The sequence below is a fragment of the Hipposideros armiger genome, unplaced genomic scaffold (genome assembly GCF_001890085.2).
Source record: "Hipposideros armiger isolate ML-2016 unplaced genomic scaffold, ASM189008v1 scaffold_60, whole genome shotgun sequence".
NCBI classification, from domain to species: domain Eukaryota; kingdom Metazoa; phylum Chordata; class Mammalia; order Chiroptera; family Hipposideridae; genus Hipposideros; species Hipposideros armiger.
The window spans coordinates 3,545,818-3,568,785 of record NW_017731410.1 but is presented as its reverse complement, the minus strand read 5'-3'; the positions used below and the strand labels follow the sequence as shown (position 1 = coordinate 3,568,785).

At 41.6% G+C, this 22,968-nt stretch overlaps 1 protein-coding gene and 1 long non-coding RNA gene across 2 annotated transcripts in view; one reads left to right on the top strand and one right to left on the bottom strand.

Annotated features, from left to right (window-relative positions):
* The first annotated feature begins 1,453 nt into the window (after positions 1-1,453).
* The window catches only part of LOC109382149 (uncharacterized), a 27,455-nt gene continuing 5,940 nt past the window's right edge, over positions 1,454-22,968 (top strand). Inside the window, exons 1-2 of the long non-coding RNA XR_002123888.1 lie at positions 1,454-1,522; positions 21,013-21,167. This is a non-coding gene — a long non-coding RNA (uncharacterized LOC109382149). The remainder of the gene's footprint in view (positions 1,523-21,012; positions 21,168-22,968) is intronic.
* SNX18 (sorting nexin 18) overlaps positions 11,986-22,968 on the bottom strand; it is a 75,258-nt gene continuing 64,275 nt past the window's right edge. Inside the window, exon 2 of the mRNA XM_019641450.1 lies at positions 11,986-12,883. Within this exon, the coding sequence (XP_019496995.1) occupies positions 12,780-12,883 (104 nt within the window). The 3' untranslated portion in view covers positions 11,986-12,779. The remainder of the gene's footprint in view (positions 12,884-22,968) is intronic.

Below are 22,968 nucleotides of genomic sequence, written 5' to 3'. Positions count from 1 at the left end.
TCAAGAACACAGCTAAGGGGGGAGAGCATGGGCCCCCACTTGTGTTTCATGGGCTCCCTCCAGCTTAATACAACTGTAGCCACTGTATGAGGCAGCCCTGGGACCTTGAATAATGGCCCTTAGCCGTCCTACAGCCCCCAGCCCACAAGAGCGCCCAGGCATAAGAGCCTATTATTAGAGACAGAAGAATGTCTTATAATAAAGTCCGGCATAAACAGTATTTATGAGGCACTTGGGGTAATGTGCAAGCATTTATTACATAAACGAATAAACAAATTAAAGAATAAATCTCCACTAATGTCAATACCCAAAACACGTCCTGTGAAGGGATGAAAGCAGAGAAGTTAAACACCATCTGATCATGCACAAACTAAATTTCCTACTAGTAGGAAGAGTAGGGTATGTTTCATTTCTGGGTTTCCATTCAGCTCTCAATGTCATATATTAAAATACTAATTGCACTGTTTTCCAGCTAGACGAAACCCCCATTCTTTAAAATTAGGATCTTGATGAGGATTTGTGTCCGTAAGCATGATGTAGGACCAGACCCCATCAGGAGATACTACACTGTTTTCTTTCCTTACTCAACATACCAGATCATCCTAAAATGGAAATTATTCTATGAGAATGGAACAGAGGATGTGACTATATGTCTGAAGAATCCAATTTTGAATAGGTATTGAAAACATTAGGGTAAACAGGATCAAATATATGGTGATGGAAGGAGAACTGACTCTATGTGGTGAACACACAATGTGATATGTAGATGATTTATTACAGAATTGTATAGTTGAAACCTAGGTGATTTTACTAGCCATTTGTCACCCCAATAAACTTTAATTAAAATAATAATAATAATAATAATAATAATAATAATAATAAAGGCCCTGGGGAAAAATTGATGAAACTCTTGAATATTTCTGCAAAAATGACCTTCTATATCTTACTATTAAAGTCAAATGTGAAAGACGTCTGAAAAAAAAAATAAAAGACAAACATTGAGAACCCATTCTCTGCTGTGTTACTTTTCAAACTTTAGGACCCACCAAGGGAGGCAGGATGAAAATGATTCTCCTTTAAGTCAGCATGTTCTGACACGTTCAAGCTTGAACCCAGTTTTATTCCTTAACCAGAAACAAGCTAACACAATCTCTCACCGTAATTTGCTAAGTTATCCACACGTTTGGAGCAGGGGTTCTCAACCTCTGCACTACAGAGCTTTGGGGCTGGGTAATTCTTTGTTGTGAGGGGCAGTCCTCTATGTTGTCGAAGTTTAGCAGCATCCCTGATCTCTACCTATTACAGGACAGTAGCAGATTTCCCCTCTGAGTTATGACAAACACAAATGTCCCCAGAACCACAAATGTCTTCAGACATTGCTAAATCACCCCTAGTTGACAAACACTGATTTAAGAAACACTCTTAAACCCAAGTTCATCCAGACACATGGAGTCAGCTGAACATCTGAAGGGCAACAAGGAACTACACTACCTGCTGTTGTGATAACAAGGACTTTGGACAAGTAAGTTGAAATTTTCTCACTGGTCCAGGCACACTAAATTTAAGGTACTGAGCAAATAGTTCACTAAAAATAAAAGAAGTGATTTGGTCTATCATCACTGTCTGTTTCTAAGATCCTGTTGATTCGTTTTTACCAGACAGAATTTAAAAACTTATTATAGTATCTTTATTATACTGTATCTATATATCAGCAGTTTTTCGCAGCAAGTGATAGAAACCCAATTCAAAGTGGCTGAGCAAAAAAAAGGGAAGCTTTTTATTGGGTCATGTAACAAAATCCAGGGATAGAACTGGCTCTACATACACCTGGATCGAGGTGTTCAAACAATGACACAAGGAATAGTCCACTTTCATCTTTTGATCATATTTTCTTCTATGTTGGCCTTGTTTCCAAGGTGCTTTCCCAAGTTGATGACAAAGATGGCTCCTGAGGCTTAGGCTGACATCCTAGAAACTGCTATGGAAAGAGAAGGGCTCTTTCCCAAGAGGTCCAGCCAAAGTTCCAGGGTGAAGTCTCATTGGCCTGACTTGCTTGTGCCTGTCCATGAGCCCATCATTGTGGCCAGAGAACTGGGACACTCCAGGTGGTTTCCCAGGCTTGTCAGCACACTTTCTGGTAGAGCCTCTCAGAGGGCTTCCATTGGTTCCTGTCTCCTGCTTTTCATGCCCTTGTGTATTCTCCCCTTCCTGAGTGTAGGCCGAACTCACTTCTATTGAATAGGATATAACACAAATGATGGGATGTCAGTTCTGTTATAATGTTACACAAAGACCATGACTTCTGGCTTGCGCACCCTGCCATATTGTGAACCTCCCTGTGGAGAGGCCTATGTGGCAAGAAACTGATGCCTCTGTCCAAGAGCCAGCAGGAACTCAAAGCTTGCCAACGGCCATGTGAGTGAGCTTAGAAGCGGATCTCTCCTGAGTTGATTACAGCCCTGACTGGACATCTTGATTATCTTCTGAGAGATCCTGAGGCAAAGGTAGACCAAAAAATTGCCCCCAGACTCCTGATCCATAGAAGCTGTGAAACAGTGTTTGTTGTTTTAAGCCATTAAATTTTGGGGATTATTTGTGATACAGCAATATATAACTAATACAACACACCCTCCTACACACACATACCCTCACCAGGGATACAGGATGGGACTATTTCACCAGATATCATGGCCTGAGATCAGGGGAGACACAGTCCCAAAGGAATTCTAGTGCTCCAAAACACATATTCATTATAACATCCAATTTAGGCTGGTTTGACAGAGCATATAAGTTTCAGAAGATAAAAGGAAAGCAGTCCTCTGACACTCTAGCCATAGGAGGAAAGACTGTAGACTTCCATGTGACTTCATCAGGAATTGATTTATAATGACCTAACTCATAGGAGACTTTGCAAAGCCACATATCCTGGGGGCGAGGGGTAGAAGCATAGTGCTGATAGCTTATCCTTCACTCACCCCTACAGATGGAAACTGCTAGACAGCAGTTTGAGTAAAACATTTCTATTGTTTTAAACCTGTCAGTTCTGAATTTTTAGTTTCCATTATTACATAAGCCCTGAAGTACGTACCTCTATTGACAGGGACAGTTTATTTTCTCTTCCCATTAAACAGAAAATTGAACAGCCTAAGAAGAAAGTGAAATATTGATGAATCTTTTGCTGCAGTATCATGAATTTGTAGTTCAATTTTGAAGTATTGGCGCTGGGGTCTTGATGAAAGTTTTTCTTCCTGAATGTCCCTGAAGCACTAACATAAGGTACTTAGAGGCTCTGAATTGCTTCAGGTGCTCCAAACACACGATACATAGAACTGAGCTCTCCTTGTTTTCTCACTTCTATGTTCCCATTTACCATGCCTGGCTCATGGCAAATACATTGGGAAAAATTAAACTCCTGTCATGCATTTGATCACTAGAAACAGTGAAAGTGAAATTAAGTTCTAAGGAGACTGTGACTTGCTAACCATAACCTACTGGAACCCAAGTCTCCCTGAATTGCTCATGATGAAAAGTCACAAAGGTGAGAGAATTTAGGAAGTGACTTGAATACCAGGATAATTGATCATCAGTACTATTACTTAGGACCATTTGGAGTGTATTATTGTATGTAGCTTCTACATAGTATGACATTTAATTGATACTCTATAACAATCAATTGATTGATTAATTTATATGTTTTCGGAGTAGTTGGATCTAGAAAAATGCTGAGTATGACATTGATGGATTTAGTCAAGGTTGTATTTTCAGATTAATCGCTACTCTGTGGGCTATTGGATATCTGTGATCCTTCCATAAACACTAAGATCCTTACTAACCACATTTTTTTATAATGAACTGAGCACACTTTTAAAGGTCTGCTTACTCATACACAGCTGAGGTTAAAAAAAAAAAGTTTTATTTTCTTAATTTGCATTGATCTGCATTTCTTAAGACGTCAGAATCTCAGTAATTGCAACAGGACTGTATTTCCACTCACACACATATTCAGGAAGTCTAGCTTCCTCAAAATTTAACCCAGTAGTTGAGAAAGCTCCTGAGTATATTAAGTGAGTGTGGGAATGGATATAACTTGGCTATGAGTAGAAAGCACCATTTCCTTCTGCAAGTTCTTACAGCAGCAACGTGGGACCTGTGAGTTCCTTCTCTCCTGCTTTGGAGACTCTTGCCTCTTGGGGCCAGATCTAGGACAGGTCCTACCTGCCCTATTTCAGAGGCATGCTGCCCATCACTGAAGTGCTGGGTTCCAGGTCACACTGCCTTTTGCTTTCAAGCTCCTACAGAGACGAGTGATGAGGCACCTAGTTCTTTTAGTTTTACTGCTTCATCTTCCCAGGACTCTAGTACATGTTCTGGGGAATTCAATAAAAGAGCAAATCCCCAAAATTCTAACTGAGCTCTCTTCCGATGCTGGCCGCCCATCCTTGAGCCAGGTTTGTATAAATGTCATTCTTTGCCCGAAAGGGTGAGTCTTGCTATCTCACTGGCCATCTAGACATGTCTGAAAACCTAGGATATGTAGTTTAGGCCCTCAAGCTTAGACACCCCCAAGTTCTCACGCCAGGACACAATCACTGTAGATGTGAGTCAAGGGAGGCTGAGCCCACATGTGAAATTTGGGGGAATCCAAAACAATTTTCCTGTATGTACAGGCACTTCTGATCTTAGTGAAAGAAAACTCAAGAAACGATTAACATCAACTGTGGAGTGTAAACAAACTAATTAAAGAATTTAATACTTATTTTTCTCTGCTTCAAACATGGCCTAACTTTAAAGTAGTTTAGCTTGTCATAAAGGACCAGACTCTGAAATCAAACCATTTAGAAGCTATGCTAAGTTCACCATGTCACTTAAAATCTCAGAGTCTCTGTTTCCTCATTTGAAAATGGGGACAATAAGACATTATCCATTTTGATTGTTGTTAGCATTGGATGAGCTAATGAACATAAACAGAACACAGTGCAGTCAGCCCCTCATGTCTGCAGGTTTCACATGCTCAGATTCTACCAACTGTGGATTGAAAATACTTGAAAAAAATGTACATGGTTGCTGATGTATATTATGTAGTTAGGCCTACAAGGGTTGCATCTATACTGAACATGTACAGGCTCATTTTTCTTGTGCTTATTCCCTAAACAATACAGTATAACAACTATTTACAGAGCATTTACATTGCATGAGGTATTATAAGTAATCTAGAGATGATTTAAAGCATACAGGAGGATGTGCACAGGTTATATGCCAATACTACGCCATTTTGTATGAGAGACTTAAGCATCCATGGATTTCCATATTTGCCGTGGGTCCTGGAACCAATCTCCCACAGATACCTAGAGATGACTGTACCTGGCACAGAGTAAGCACCCAGCCAAGCTTTTGGCCATTATGCACAGGGCTGTACGTTAAAATTTCTTTACAGTGTAATACAGATGTTCAAAAGCATTTTCATAGCCCCACCAGATGGTGGTCAAAGCATTTATGAAAAGACTGGTTGCTCTTTTAGAAAAAGCGGCCTCCAATCTTGATTAAGAATGACATTTCTAATTTTTTTTTCTGCTACTGTGTAAATAGCACAGAATTCTCACAAATAAATCACATCATTTTGTATAAACAAATTCCTAGCTTTCTGTGCAGCGGAGGGCAGCTCCTCACAAATTCTTTTGGGGACGCTCTGGCTTGTCCCAGAATCAGTCCATGCCGAGTTTACTATTCAGACCAGATTATTACCAAGGCAGTTGGAGTGGTCAAATTCCCACAGCCAATTTTCTATAAAAATCCCAAGTAATTGAAATGGGAGAAAGGTACCCAGTAAAAGTCAGGGTGAATAATTTAGCACAGTAGCTGTCTGCAGCCTCTGAGGCAACGTATTCAAGGCATTTTATAAAGGGGTTGACGCAGCTGCTGTTGTCTCCAGAGGATCTTGGCTGCAACACCCCCTTCCCCTTCATCCCCCATCTCATCAAGAACAAGGGAGTGTGGCAAGATGAGCAGCCAGGGGGATCCGTGATTAACTATTCTCCAATACCCGAGTGCCGGATCGGATCCTGTGAATGCTGAATGTGAACGGTGATGTTGTATGTCACAGCTTTCTAAAGGTCGGCGTTAAGAAACATCATGACTGGGCCGGCAGAGTGGCGCAATGGTTAAGAACTGGCTTGGGACGCCAGAGGGCCCCAGTTCGGATCCCACATATGAGGGCCAGTGACACTGCCCTCCACAGCTAAGATGCTGAACAACAGCTCAACCTGGAGCTGGGCTGCTGTGAGTCGCTGGCACCGGCAGGTGGGTTGCCATGGGCTACCGTGTGTAGCCAGCAGCCAGCATGAGCGGCCAGCAGCTGCAGTGAGCGGCCGTCCAGAAGCCGGTGACTGATCTGCCTTGGCCAGGAAGAGCGCAATGATGGTGCCAACTTGGGCCAGTGAAGCAACGTCCTCCACAACTAGACTGAAGAACAAAACGACAGCAACTTGTCTGCTCCCCTTCCCCCAATTCCCCAGTGCTGTTCCCATCCCCCAATTCCCCAATAAAAAAATCTTAAAAAAAAAAAAAGAAACATCATGACTGGCTGCGGTGGTCACCAAACAGAAGCACTGTGTCATCCCCAGCTCTGTAGATTCCTTCAAGGGGTAGACCCATCTGCTGGGGATACGAATAGGCTGGTTACTATTTTAGGAAACTGGCCTCAAATTTCGATTAAGAGGGACAAATCTAATTTTTTCCTGCCCCTATGCAACTAGAATAAAATCCTCACAAAAAATGCCATCTATCCCTATTCAGGACTAAATCAGGAGTTGGGGACACAAGTGGCAGAAACCCAACTCAAGTTAGATTCAGTAAAAATGGAATTTGTTGACTCCTGCTGCTGGTAAAAATGCAAAATTACTCATAGGATTGAATGAAGCTTTTATATTAGAATGAAGTTCACTGCATCTGACACCTGGAAATCAATGACCCAGGTCAGTCTCTATATCTCAAGGACCCTATGGTCAGAGGGGTAGAGGTAGGCATCTAATACCAGAAAAAGGTGTTTGGAAGAATAATGTGATGAGCAATCAAATCAAAATGAGAGATTCTACAAGTTCTGTGAGCTACTCTAACTATTTACATGTTCATAGTAACCATTTAAAGAGCTGACTGATATAAACTCTATGGCCAACTGTTATGGATTGAATTGTGTCTCCCCTCCCAATTCATACGTTGAAAATTTAACTCTCTCTATCCTTCTGTGTTCTTGCCTGAGACCCCTATAATAAAAGACAGATTAACAAGAGAAAAAACAAACAGAAGTTTATTAACATGTACGTGTCATGTATATCTGGTTGGACAATTAAATTCGTGAACTCACCCTAGAAAAAGTGCTACATACCTCATTGCTGAATATCACTACAGCCACCTTTGAAGTACTCCCTTTGGGAAGCTATACACCAATGCCAGCGCCTAGTCCACCCTTCAAAGCAATTTTGGAACTGTTTTTCTGGAGTTCAACATCAGAGCTGTTGTCGTATTATTACCCTTAATGTCCAGAATGTCACCAAAATGTCTTCCTTTCAATATTTCCTTTATCTTTGGGTAAAGAAAGAAGTCACTGGGGGCCAGATCAGCTGAGTAGGGAGCGTGTTCCTATACAGTTATTTGTTTACTGGCTAAAAACTCGCTCCCAGACAGTGCAGTGTAAGCTGGTGCATTGTTGTGACGCAAGAACCATGAATTACTGGTGAAAAGTTCAGGTCGCCTAACTTTCTCACGCAGCCTTTTCAGCACTTCCTAATAGTAAACAGTTAACTGTTTGTCCAGTTGGTACAAATTCATAATGAATAATCCCTCTGATATCAAAAAAGTTTGCGAACTTAATTGTCTGACCTTGTACATGGGAGATATCCAGTGAAAAATTAGTAACTCTCCAAGGTGGTTTAGAACTCTAGTTTAAATTTCATTTTCAGTTAAAGACAAAAAACAAAGAAGAGGAAAAAAAGAAAGGTGTGTGAAGAGGCCAATCATGGGGGAGGTTAGCAAGGTAAACAAGGGTAAGATTTATTATGCAGATCTAAGTAGGTGCCTTCTCCATTGCCAAAGTTCTCGTGATTTAGTCATCCTTCTATTCCTGGTACAGAGAGAGTCACCCAATCACCCTTACAAATGAAGATTTCCTGTATAAATGCACATGTCCCTTAAAAGAGAGTAACTTCTCACTCTGTTTTCAGAACTTCTCCTGTGTGTTGCTTCCCAAAATAATCAGCTCAAATAATTTTTATACCAAAGAGGCATATTTTGGGATGGCATATTTTGCTACCCTTCCATATTTATTCTCCAGGCTCTTTTCCAGCAAAGTCACCTCGGATGACAGTGTCCCTCCAACGGGGCTTCTCCCCTCAAAGCCTCAGGCCTAGGGATGATAACAGTTATGACACCAGCCCCAGGCCACTGCACTATCTCCTCTGTCCTTCTCTGGCCACACTTCTGCAAATAGTCACTCTGTACATCAATCCTTTCCAAATCATCCTAATATGAGTGTGACATCTGCTTCCCTAACTCACAGAGCTCTCTATAAAACAGAGGTGGAAAAACTGAGCAACAAGACCTTCTCCCCTCCACCTGGAGAAAGGATCACAGATAGTGTCTCAGTGCATTGGGCCCTCACACATACAGTCCATGTCAGGTGTGAGATCTTTTTTTCTTTTTTTAATATTCCATCATCAGAAATCACTTGCTTAAATAATCATCTAGGCATTTCTATTTCCTTTGGGCTCTTATTTCATCTTTGTGTCTGGTTATACTTTAGAATCCCTGTGGTCATATGGAAAGCTGTGTTCAATAATTTTGACGGCTCAAGATTTCTGCCTGTGTTGTCGTCCGCAATATGCCACATTTATGTTTTTGTTTTTTGTTCAGAGTTCAATATCTGAAAAGTAAGAAGGCTTCTATGAGGCAGTATGAATTTAGTCTGCTAGGGAAGCACTACAAAGTTTAAACATTTGGGCTTCCCTTTCCTTTTACCAGGGACCTCAGCCCCTTCTCTCATTTCACATTTAATCATTCTCTCTTCTGAAGGCAAACTGCCCTTTTATTTAATGTCTACTGTTTACTAGGCATTGCATATTATTTTAATTCTCAAAGCAATTCTACGAGAGAGATCTCATCATCCCATTTTTATAACCAAGGAGACAGGCTCAGGAGGTAATCTGTCCAACATGATACACTGGTAAACAGTGAAGTATGAAAAGGCACCAGGTCCAAGTAACTCCAAAGAGCATGACCCATGCCACCTGGGATGCTGCTGTTGCCTGCTGTCCCTTATCTGCTCACTTCTCCCACCATATACCTTCAGATGAATCTGGAATATAATCAACCTGAAATGCTACTCCCACCATGATTCTCCACGCCCTCTGATTTTGACCTCACTGCCAACATTTTCTCCATGGTTCATATTACCAACTGCGGGACACAGCTACTTACAGATTAATAGAGACATGAACAAGTGCTTTCCAGAATTTCACTCATCTTGTTTGTGGGTGTTTTTGTCTCCTAAGATAGAATTTCAGTTTCTTGAAGGTTGAAATCATATTTTCTATTTCTTTGGCACTCTCCCACCCCACCCTCACCACAGTCCGCTTCTGTTCTCTGCATTGAAGACAGCTTCAAGAGATGCCCCTGATGGACCGGGAGAATTTAAAAACTGGAAATTTTGAAAAGTTTTGTTTGTAAAGGGGAAGTACATCATTTCTACCATGCTTTTTAAAGAAATATTTTCTAGAGAAGAATTAAAAGTATGGTTTCCCTCCTTGTGTCCCTGAGGAACCAGTCAGGAGATGTAAGAACTACTAGCGTATAGATTTATTTGCACTCAGTGCTCTGTTCTGGTCTGTCATGCCTTTGTGAATTTTAAAGGACGGTAACTCTTTAGGTCAAGCATTCGTCTGTTAAAAGGTTCCTTGTGTGAGCCTATGGGAAGGAGAGGCTTCTGGCTTCTTTGGTGAGGTAACAGCATCAGAACACTGTGTGCGTGTGTTTGCCTGACCACTGGCTTCCTTAGAGGGGGGCTTTGGTGGTGCTGTTTACTGGAGAATTCTATGTCTCAATATTTAAATCTCACAGTGAACAGAGCTCCTTCGTGTCTAAGAGCATTGCAGGGTGGGAGGGGCAGAGCAAGGGGAGGTTAGTCTGAGACTCAAAGATAAAACCAGCTTAATGTGATTTGAGAGGCCCTGGAGAGATTTCCTAGCCCCCAAATATCTTTATTGGCTTGCTCCAATGCAGAAAAAGAAGCCTCACATTTACCTTATATCTTCATTCAGGCAGTGAGGACATGGTTAATCTACAAATATGCTACCTAGGAAGATGCCATGCTACTTTGCCTTTACTCTGAGATGCACAGTTCACCCACATTTTAATGTTTCTGAATCAGGGTGTGTTTTCACCATCAATGTGACCCTTGAACATAGTAGTGCTTCTTTATTTCCCCTGAACTATTGTTAAGTTCATTGTCATTAAATAGATAAGAACCCCTGGAAAACATGTTGAAAATCTACATACCTGGGCCCCATTAGAACAGGTGCCAATTCTGGAGGTCTGGAATGTGATGAGGAATTTGCATTTGCAGCAAGCAGCCCAGGTGACTCTGAGCAGGTAGCCCCGTTTCAAGAGTCCAAGTGAGTATTTCCTGGGTTCAGCAAAAATGGTCTTTAGGGATCTTAGTATTGCAAATTTGTAAGGCGTGGCCTATGGAGGCTGCTCAGGTCCTATCACTGGGTCTGCAGTTCAGCACTGCGCATTGAGGAGCGAGCCACACCTCTTTTAAGCATCGAAGTCATGGGTCCTGTGTTTTCTGAATTCAATGATGCTGTGCCATTTTTCCCTGAAATGCTGGTATTTTTACGTCTAAACTCCATCTCCCAGGTGCCTTTCACTTTCAACCAGTTCATAGATACTGATGTAAATTAGGTATGTTTCTTCCAGAAACTCACACTGTAGTGAGTGCGCCTTGTAAATCAACCTGAGCCAGGTTACTCTTGCTAAAATGGGAGGCAGCAAGGAATTCATAAATTGGGAGTGTTAGCAACTCCCCTCTACAACTGTGTTATCCAGTTATCACAAAAGCAAGCCACCGGCCAAATTCTGCAGACACTTAACTAAATATTTATTAGTAAACAGGCAAAAAAGCAGTTCATACAACCTTGCATGCAAGGTTCTCTCAAGACAATGCTAGGATTTCAAAGGCAGGATTCTGTTGCCAGTATAGCCAGCATGGGGCAACCAGAAACCTCCAGAGTTCACAGCTGGACCCAAGATCAGGTAAAAGCTTACCTGAGGCATCATTCTAAGGGTGCAGGCTATAATTCTAGCTGAATACATATATCCAATTTATGCAAGAATGGAGGGTTTCTGAACTATGTTAACCCATTTATCTTGAATAACTTTATATGCACCAAGGAGATCCCATTTCTAGCTTTCATTGTATTAATCAAATGCCACTAATTTCATCAATAAAAAAACAGTCCTGATATTAACTATGCTAATGGACAAAGCACCCATTATTTATTTATTTTTTTAAAGATTTTTATTGGGGAATTGGGGGGATGGGAACAGTGCTGGGGAATTAGAGGAAGGGGAACAGACAAGTTGCTGCCCTTTTGTTCTTCAGTCTAGTTGTGGAGGACGTTGTTTCACTGGCCCAAGTTGGCACCATCATTGCGCTCTTCCCGGGCGAGGCAGATCAGTTGCCGGCTTCTGGACGGCCGCTCACTGCGGCTGCTGGTCGCTCACGCTGGCTGCTGGCTACACAGGGTAGCCCATGGCAACCCACTGCCACAGGGACTGCAGCCTACGCCGCCGCAGGCGACTCACAGCAGCCCAGCTCCAGGTTGAGTTGTTCAGCATCTTAGCTGTGGAGGGCAGTGTCACTGGCCCTCATATGTGGGATCTGAACCGGGGCCCTCTGGCATCCCAAGCCAGTTCTTAACCATTGCACCACTCAGCCGGCCCATAGAAGTGGAGGACATACTTGTTAGTGGTTGCCAGGGGGTACGGATGGAGCTGGAGTGAGGGAGGTAGGGTGGTTATAGGTGGGCAGCAGGAGGGATCCTTGTGGTATTAGAACTGTCAGTATCCACAAACTATACACAAACTATATGGATGATGAAATTGTATAGAATTTAACACACACACGTACAAACAAAACTGGGAAAATCTGAAAACTATAGGTGGATTACATCAATGTCAATATCCTGATTGTGATATTACACTTTAATTTTGCAAAATGTTATTATTGGGACAAAGTGAGTAGTGGGTACCTCAGATCTCTCTGTATTCACTCTTGAAACTGCATGCAAATCTAGAATATCTCAGTAATACTTCAATTTAAAAATGACTAAATTAGAGATGAGGATTATAGGACACTAGGGGTGGGAGAAAGAGCAAGACTGAGTGAATGCTTCAGAATTGAGCCAACTGACCCATTGTCACTACAGTGTCCTCCCAAAGTCGACTTCAACAATGTAATTGCAGCCATGGGTCAGGCATCATAATTATCTTCAGGAATGAAACCTACAGAGCAGGGATCACACCTGTCTTTTCCATCCTTGAATCTCTAGCCCCTAGAACAATACCTGGCACATAATGGACACTTGAAAGTTTTTGTTAAATGAATGAATGAGGGGGTCCTCAGTAATGGGCAGTGTTCTTTCTCCTTCACACCATAGACTCCTTGGATAGACTGCAAGCTCCTTGAGGGCAGGGTTAAGTCTCATTCATCTGTGTAACCCCAGCCCTTACTTAGCCCATTGTAAGCACTCAATAAATCCTTGTTGAGTTGAAGCAATCCACATTCTTTGCTTGTAGTTTGGTTTTCTCAGAGGAAGTCTGTAGAGTTGACCTGATGAGCAAAGAAAAATGCCCAGTGAGGCCCATACGACAGTAGCCTTCTAAGCACTCTGACTCTCTTTTTCTCTATCCTTTCCCCTTTGGATTCTGGATTCTAGCACTTGCCAGAACCAGGCCTGAAGGAAGAACAAACAGCTGAAAAATCTGTTAAATTACATCATTTGCCTTGGGGAGTTGCAGCATGCTGGCTAGGTTTGATAAAAAAAAAAAAAAAGTAGGACTTGAGTCTTAGGTTCAGACAAAATGTAAGTTCTGATATCCCAAGACCTCTTCAAATTTCAAGGAGCATTCTTTGGATTAAAAACTTAAATGATTTTCAAATAGTTCTGAGCTTGGTAATTCTGACTATTCATGCCATATACAGGTAAATCATATATTTTACCACTCTATTATATATAATACACAGAGTATATATTGCATTTTATGTGTAATAATGGGCTGCTAAGTGGAAATTGCAAAACCCAAGCAAAATATTCCCAACTGCCACCTGGTACCATTGCCATGAATTTTCTTCCCAAATCCTTTAGCTAGCCTCCTTTACTATTAGGAACCTATTTATTTCAGCCAGCAGAGTTTGAGACAAAGGAGAATGAGAAAAACTTCCTAGAATCTCAACATTAGCAAGCTCCAAAGCCTGCCAGAGTACAACCATTTTTCCAGTGACCTCACCCACTTGCCCAGCTATCTCCTGCTGTACTGGAACCACCCACCATTACCCAGGTCCTGCCTCCCGTAGTCTGTTTCCTGCCGGATTCCCAGATAGGTAGCTTCAGGTCTTTGACCTTTGATTGTGGAATCTCAATCACCCCTCCAATTCTGTATCTCCTCCCACATTTAAAAATCTCCTAAGGATTTATCACTACCAGGGATCTGCCCTGGGGGATGGCTGTTCTAGTGGGGCTATGGTTCTTGGAGGGGCTTTGCTCATTTGGGGAGCACTATCTGGCTCTTGGGTATGACGAGGGTGTATGAGGTTACTATCTATCTAAAGGAAATGCTGCTCTCATAAAACTGGCAAACAGTGCAACAGAGACAAGAGGGGGTTGTGTAAAGCTCCAGACATGCCTGAAAACCACACCCAAATCTGTCTCCAAATCCTTAGTTTCCCATGTGCTCTTTTTGTCTTTGAAAAAGAATTTGCATTTTTTCCCCCAATCATGTGTCATTATTATTACCTCATGGACTGGAGCAGGCAGAAGAGAAATGAGGGAAGAAGAAAGTGGATCACGTTGCAATTGACAGGTCAGTGAGAAGGAACCGAGCAGAGTGAGGGCAGGGTCTAGAGAAGCGGAAGGCAGAGGTGGGAACCAGTAGGTGGGAGGATGACCCAGGTGAAACTTCTTCTGCCCTCTCTCCACCCCTGTCAATCCTAAATGTCCCTCCCCTTTCTGGTGATGCTGCTGGTTACTAACTATCCTGGAGCAAAGACTATCTAATGTAAACAGGAGAGAAGGGTGGTCAGAGCTCTCCTGTCAGGCCAGGCTTCTCCCTGGCAGCATGGATGTTTTGGTCTAATGATCAGGACAGAAATACCTCTCAGGATGTCCCTAAGAAGGGGGTAAAACAAAGACTCCTCATGTTGTTGCACTGCTAGAGTCCAGCAAACACTAAGGTCCATAGGAGAGGTGCCTGGCACATCATGGGTACCCAATTCATATGTATCAATGGATGGGTGGATAGATAGATAGATAGATAGATAGATAGATAGATAGATAGACAGACAGATAATGGATGGAAGTTTCCACAGTTCATCATCTGAATCTAATCTAGGGCCTTTTCTGGTCAGCAGTCCCAGCTACCCACTCATACCCAAGTACACGCTGCCCAAGGAGCCACTGTAGGAAGAGGAGAAGAAGGGGCACAGCCAGTCCTGCTGCAAGCTCCATGTTGTGATGGTTGCAGTCCCACAAAAATCTGTGCAATGGATGGAGTAGGTGTTATGTATCCCATTCACCGATAGGAAGCACATTGCGACTTGCTAAGACCACAGACCAGGCAGTTGGTGGCTCTGGGAGGTCTTAGAACCCAGGTCTCCTGACCCCTAAGGTGGAACACTTTCCTACAGTGGGGTTCCACTGCCATGAGACCATGGCTAGCAGTCGGAATATGAAATTCATGTCTTCACTTATTAAGCCTCCAGGCTCCACCATCTCTCACTGATGAGTTGGAAAAGAGCCCTTTCCTGCTTGTTGTCCTAAAGAGCAAACAACAACCAAATGAACCAAACAGGCCAGCCCTAAACAAAGTTCCAACATAAGTGAAGGTCTTTTTTTTGCTTTCAGCCTGTCCCACTTTTCTTTTCCTCCATCAGGAATATGTTCTTTATTCCTGAGGCGTCTTTTTGGTAGAGATAATGGGGAGAAAGGAACTGGAGCCCCGGCCTTCAGACAGAAGGAAAGCACTTGAGAACCTCATTCATGTTATACAATTCTTTTTTAAAGTAGGACTACATCATAAGAGAAATCTTATACTGTAAATTATTTTATACTTTTTCACAAGCATTTGCATTTTTCAAGGGGAAGACCAAGGTTCTGAAATGGCCCAATGGCATGACCCGGATGGAGAAGGGACTATGGAGGTCAGAGATCTTTCCAGCTGGTGGTTGTCACCTACTCTGACTATATGGCCAGTCTAGTAGCCAAGAAGAGAGTTGAGAGGAAGGAAAGGGAAGAAGGCCTCCACTTGTAGAAATGCCACACTGGGGATGATTATCTTCTCAGCTTCATCTCCCTGAGTTTTGGATGGGAAAGAAGATACCGTATTTTGTCATATACAATGCACACTTTTTTGCCCAAATTTGTGAGGGAAAAATAAGGATGCACATTATACATGGGTAGTATTAATTCCGTAGCTATATAAATGTTTTTAATTTTTTATTTATGCTTATGAGTTAAGAGTGTAACTCTAGAACTCAAAAATGATATCTGCATGCAAAATAATACCCTGGAATACCATACTTGGTTTTGTTGAACTTACAACAAATTTGCAATGACGAAGAGTTTTTGGCCTTCTATGATGCGTTAATATCATAAATTTATTACTGATACATAAAATGTGTTGTATCTTGTATCTGTTCTTATGTTTTGTAATTATTTGTCACAAAATTTCTCATACCATAATATGTTAAAAAATAAATGCTAAAATTCCTTTATAATACAAAAAACAAGTACCTAAATGTAAACAAATAAAAATTTGAATTAAAAAATTAAAACCAGAGATTTTTTTTTTCCCCTGAAAGTTTGGGTAAAAAATGTGGGTGCGCATTATACATGGGAGCGCATTATACACAGCAAAATATGGTATGTGGAGAGAAGCAAAAACACTTCAGAGAACTCAGAGGAACATTCTTGCTTGCTGAAATCAAAACCAAAGTTGACAACGTTCAGTTGAGTGAATAACGGATTTCTTCTGGATCAATGCTGCATCACAGATTCTCTCTTACCCCTCCTCTCCTCCAGCTTTCTGGAGGCTGGTTTGCTTATGTCTTATCTCTTCTTGCCATATCCAGAGACTGTGGTTACTTTTCACAATTCCTGATGCGTTACCAAACTGGGAAGAATGCATACCGCTGAGAAAAGTCCTCTCCTGGAGCTGAGGAAGATCCACTGCTAGGTAGATGCCTACACCATGGGTGGGTTCTTCTCTCCAGCCACTCCACACTCCCAGCCTGAGCTGACAGTGCCAGCGCCTCATGCCAGAGGCTAGCCTGCCAGTTGCTTGCTGCCTGCTCCAAGGGCCACTTTTCTTTGCTTTTTCTTCAAGCTGCCTCACAAGATTTGTTATTAAATTTTCCATGATTTTCGTACCACCTGCTGCCAACTAATGTGAGTCAGAAATAAATATTTCACTAGCATAAAGTTGGCCGACAGCTCAGTCTATGTGACTGAATTAAAACCAGGGGTTTTATTAAGATAGTTTAAGCCCCAAAGCCAGTTAATTTACCAAGTTGAAGAACTGATCCACCGATCTTCAGAAGTTACGAGCCCCAGTGGTCATGCCCCAGCTACACAAAGACCTAACTGAAGCTTTGAAATCATGACCTTTTTTTACCTGGGACCAGATCAATTTTTTGTGTGTGAGATATCCTCCCCTCTTAGCGCCATAAGCACACAGGGGTTATACATATATGGATTTATTAGTCCCCTTGATGCAGAGTAAACCCCAGCAGTTAGGGGGAGTTCTCTTTAAAAGCTGTAACATCAGGAATTCAGAAACAGCCTCTATCCTGGCTGAGGAGCCAGTGCAGATTTGACCAGGGGTGTGAAGGGTTCTTCCCAGGCTATAATGGTTTAGCAACATCAGGCTTTGGCAGCTGCATGGCTACAGCTGAAATCATTCAGGAACCTGGAACACCAGGAAAGTGAGAAGGTCCAGGATTGACCCCTGAGACTGAGCAGGCACTTCTGGGTCTCTAGGCTGAACAGTAGGAGTGGATCCTCAGAGAGGGGATAGGATTATGAACTGCTCTAATCTGGACATGCAAATTCTCAAGGCAGTGGGTGGAATTACATTACTTATATACCCAAAAGGCAAAATGGGTCATATGGGTCTTCATAACTTATTTTATTCCTCAAAAAAAAAAATGCTAGGCGGTGGTACTATTTTTATTCCCATTTTATGCATAAAAAAACTACAGTTTAGTAAAGTAACCTGTGCAATGCCACACAGCTAATAAGTGGGAAAAACTAGATCAGAGCCCAGGTTTGCTGACTGTTATTAACCAGCATGTCCCACTGCCACCCCTGGCTGTCAACAATGAATGATTGACATCATCACAACACACCTTCTCTGCATGCCCACCCTGGACCACGCTGAGCTTGAGCTTGTCTGGCAAAAAAGGGAAGATCTAGTTAGATCTGACTTCTGAAATAAGCCCACTGAGATGCTCAACATTTTCATTCAATAAATGCTGATCAAACACCTACAATGTTCTGAGGAGTAAGCTCAGCATTTAGGAGATAACAAGAAGTCTAACAGGTGGGACTGCAGATTGATGCAGCTGCTATGGGAGGCAGTGTGGAGATTCCGCAAAAAAATAAAAAATAGAATTACCATATGACCCAGCAATCTCTCTCTTGGGTATCTACCGAAAAAATCTAAAAACATATATCCATAAAGATATATGTATTCCGGTGTTCATTACAGCTGTATTTATGGTGGCCAAGACATGGAAACAACCAAAGTGTCCTTCGATAGGTGATTGGATAAAGAAGTTGTGGTATATATACACAATGGAATACTATTCTGCCATAAGAAAAGATGAAATAGTGCCATTTGCGACAACATGGATGGATCTTGAGATTACCATGCTAAGTGAAATAAGACAGACAGAAAAAGTAGAGAACCATATGACTTCACTGATATGCGGGATATGAAACTGAAAACAACAAAAGAACAAGAAAAACAAATGAAGAAAGAAAACTCATAGATACAGATAATAGTTTAGTGGTTACCAGAGGGTAAGGGGAGAGGGGGTGGTAGATGAGGGTAAAGGGAGTCAAATATATGGTGATGGAAAGAGAACTGACTTTGGATGATGAACACAAAATATGATATATAGATGATATATTTCAGAATTGTACACCTGAAATCTATGTAGCTTTGCTAACAATTGTCAACCCAATAAACTTTAATTTAAAAAGAAGGAGAAAGACAAATACCATATGATCTCACTTATATGTGGAATCTAAAGAACTGAATAAATGAGCATTGTAAACAGGAATAGTCTCAGAGACATAGGGGAAAAACTGAGGGTTTACTAGTTTGGGAGGGGGTGGGGATGAGAGAAAAAGGGAAAGGACTAGACAACATAAATTGGTAACTACAACATTGCCACAGGGATATGAAAGACAGTTTGGGGAGTATAATCAGTAATGTTGTAAATATTTTTTAGGGGCTCAGATGGACTCATGTCTTGTTAGGGAGACCACTTCATGGATGGGGTAGAGGCTTGAGCACTGCACTGTACATCTGTGCTGATGTTGAATAATATTGTATGTCAACTAAGATTTGATATATATGTGGTCACGGGATGTGGAGCACAGTGCGGGGAGTGGAGTCGATGGAATTGTGATAGATATGTATGGTATGGGGGGAGGGGGTGGGTGACTGGGGGAGGGAAATGGCCACTTTGTGAGGGGTGAAAAGCATGACTATTGCATTGTTCTGTACACCTGAAACTAATAATAAAAAAACTATATAGAGATACACTCACAAACACTATATAGATAAATCAAAATGGAATTCTAAATAAGGAGAGATAAAATGTGTTATACTAACCCTTTTTATGCAAAGTGAATTAATTTATTGATCAATTTCACTCAATTGCAACAACTTTTATAAGTTTTCATTTGCTTTTTTTAAAAAAATTAGAGTATAATTGGCAATACTTAATCTTTTTAAAAGCCTATTTGGGATTTATTTAGATTTATATGGGCCCTTGCTTTTCCTCCCCTATAGGTAAGTGGCCCTATATAGAAGAAGACCTATTCTCAGTTAATACAGTAGCAGCAATCATTAATGCCATGTAATAAAAAAAATCAATAGAATAAAAATTATAGTATAAGACACTATTCTTAGAACAACCTTTTAAACCATAAGGATAAGCAGATACTAAAAAGTTCTATAGAAATGTTTTAAGAATCCAGCATGCACCATAAAAATTAAGTTAACTGAATTTTTTATTAGATTTTTTCTTATTATTTATATTTGTAGACACTCAGGTTCCAAGAATAACTTCACAGTAGAAATAATCACCCATCTTATCAAAAGTAAGTTGGATTAATTCTGTGTACTGCCACCATGATGCTCAAGTCACTGAAATATATTTCCTGGTTCTTGTAGGCAGAACTTGGAAAGTATGACAAACACTGTCTAGTTCACCAGATCATCCTTTCCCTACTGGGCATGCTCATAGGCCATGTTTCCCAGCCTCCTTTGAAGTTAGGTAGAGCCATGTTAATGAGTTCTGGCCAATGAAATACAGGTGGAAGGCTGGGCCATAAAACTCTCCCATGTACGATCCTCCATTCTTGCCCCTCATCTGTTAGCCAGATACAGAGGGTCCGATGGAGAGGACCATGAGGAGGCCCCAAGGGAACTAGAGAGAAGGAACCTGGATCTCTGAATCACCACTACTTGGCAAAAATTATGAGTCACTTGACCAGGAGCACCCAAATGGAATTGTAGATGGACATTAAGTACACATTTATTGTGTTAAGCTGCTGAAATTGATTTTCTTTTTTAAATAAGAGTAAACCTACCCTGACAGATACTGAGTACACATTTCTCTGTACACATGTTTCCTTCCTCTGCTTTTCCACAACTGAATTTACAAGAGAATTACTTGTAAGACTCCTTCAGTGACCCTGCAGAAATATATTAAACTTCCTCAGAGAAAAAAAGAAAAACAAAAGAAGAAGCCTACAGGATCTGTGCTTTCTAAAACATCTCGCCATCTGGTTGGGGAAACAGCAACAGCACATGTAACGTGAATGATACAGGCCGTTTACAACAAAGGACTAAATTGTATGGTACCGACTATAATTTTTGTAGCAGTTTGGAGAAGAAAGAGGTGAATGTGGGCTGTTTGACTCAGGGAAGTCTTTCTAAAGACTCAAACCAAACTTTCAAGGATGGGTGGAATTAGGATAGCGAAAGACTTAGACACCCTCATCAACCCTCTCTCCCACTGCCAAGTACCAAGGTGGGTCTATTCCTTTCAAAGCCAGTGATAGTAAGTTATGTATGTAGCTTTTCTATTTTTCAAATTCCAAACAGATTCCATATTTAGGACAAAATAATATCAACACAAAATTGAAAAAACATGTTGCCATTGAAAGTATTTAATTTTGTGTCATGAACTTTTCTACTCAATGCTCATGGGATTCCTTGTGACTGTTCTGACCTGGTCACAAATAATTTCAATTTAAGATACTGGCATCTGCTGCCTTCTGAGAGATTTTTAGAAATAAAATGAAGGATGCAGGACCCAGATGTACAGCTCCAGAGGCCTGTTCTCTTTCCCAATTTTTACCAAGATGACCAGAAGCTTTTCAAGGAAAGCAGAGCTTTACCCGTGAACTGAGTTTTACTCTAAAGCTCTCTACTTCCTGTTTCCAGGGAGGCCCTGTTCCAAGGTCTGGGTCAGGGTTAGAGACGAGCTCTCATGTGCAACCTGAACATGTTGACTTTCTTGGCTCTCAGATCCCCAAATCTGATGCTCTGCGAAAAGCTGGAAGTGCTACTGCCTTGACAGTGGCCCTGAGCTCAGTCTGGTGAGTAAGGGTCAGCTGGGGAGGGTGTAATAATTGAAGCAGTGTCTCTGGGTTTGTCCCCTAACACATCATGCTTTGTATTTTTGGGCCTGAATGGAAAATGACAATTGGATGTTTTGCTACTTTGCAACAGTAACTAAACAGAGATTTGAGTTAAATAAAGCCACTATGCCCATGTGGAGGACTTTGATAAGAAGGATGGTTGGGGGAGACTCCATCTGGACAAGAGATCCTCAGAATTGTCAGCTGCCAACCGGTCTTGCTAGCCTTTACCAGACTTGGGATCTGTTTTTGTTGATTGTTGACTGATGATAAGCAGAAAGCTCCCCATGTACCCTGGGGAATGGGGAGGGGGCAAACCCATGTGGAAGAGGAGAGCCCAGGAAGAAGCCAGATGACACATTTGTCCTCATTCACTCTCCCAAGAGAACCCGTCATGGTCACGTTCTTTAAATCTCCCTTGCAGCTCTGTGCTGTTCTGAAATCTATAACCTCAGGGTGAAACAGCAATCCCAGCTAAATCCCTACAACACTCATTCTTTTCCTAGATAACTACACCGAACTGGTCTCCACCTCCCACTTCTGACGTCTTCCTCTTCTGATCTTTCCCACACAGTGGAACCAGATTAGTCTTCCCAAATATAACTTGGAACGAAACTTCACTCAGGGTTTGTTGATGTTCCTCCTGACAGAGAGGATATAGGCGAGAACTGAGCTGGGCCTGAGGCCATGGGATTCAAAGGTCCACTGCTATGTGGCTGAATAGGCCTCTCTAACCTCACTTTCCTCTCTCAATGACCCTCTGCTTCCTTGGGGCTGGAGTCAGCTTTTTTGATGGGCCTTTACCCCTTCTCCTCTTTTCTAACTACAGTGCTTCCTCAGCATCCTTTTCAAGTCCCACCGCCTCGATTAAGCCCCTTTTATGGGGAGCCCCTGGCCCCAGCTGGACACCACTTAGGACAGTCAGTGCTCACTTCTGAACAAAGTTGCCTCCAAGGCAAAGGCCCAAAGTCCTAAGCTATCTCCTGCTGTGTCATAGGAAATTGGGTTTTGAATTTCTCCAAGAAACATCACGCTTCTACCCTGGCTGAATGCCTCTGCGTGGGAGTTCCTTCTGGTCAGAGAGGAGTCTGCCTCATTCTCAGCTGCTGTCTTAGATTGGCATTTAGGAGGTACTCAATCGGTATTATTGGAAAAAATGGAAAAAGTGACCATTTTTTCTCTTTCTGCACTTGTGATTTATGGACAAATCTATAGTTGCAGAGAGCCCTGGAGAAATACATAAATTGTCTGGAAATCTTAGCACACTTTAAAAAACCTATTCCCAGTCTTTAAGCCCAATTATAAGGTGTGAGTTTTACCTATCTATTGAATGAATAAAATAATCAAGGGCTATAACTCCTTGACTCTTAGGAGCTTTAAAACCATGAATGTGAATCTTAAATTGTAAAAGTAAGCTCCTAACCAAAAATGAGAGTGAGAGACAGTGTGCAGTCTCACTGAAAAGTCAAAGAGCCCATCTCTTTCGTAATCCATAAATTCCAGATTTTTTTTAAGTACCATTAAAACAAACCTTTCGAGACCTGTTTAATGTGGCAATTCTTCAAAAGCATAAATAAAACAGATCTATATTCCAGCTTAACGAGGGCAAATGACAGAGGCTAGTATTTGTTAAGGCTGCACTTTGCAGAATTGTTCTGTAAATGTCTTTTATTTTATTTTATTGATCAGTTTTATAACTCCCCATCAGACAAATACATACCTTGAAACTGTGTGTGTGTGTGTGTGTGTGTGTGTGTGT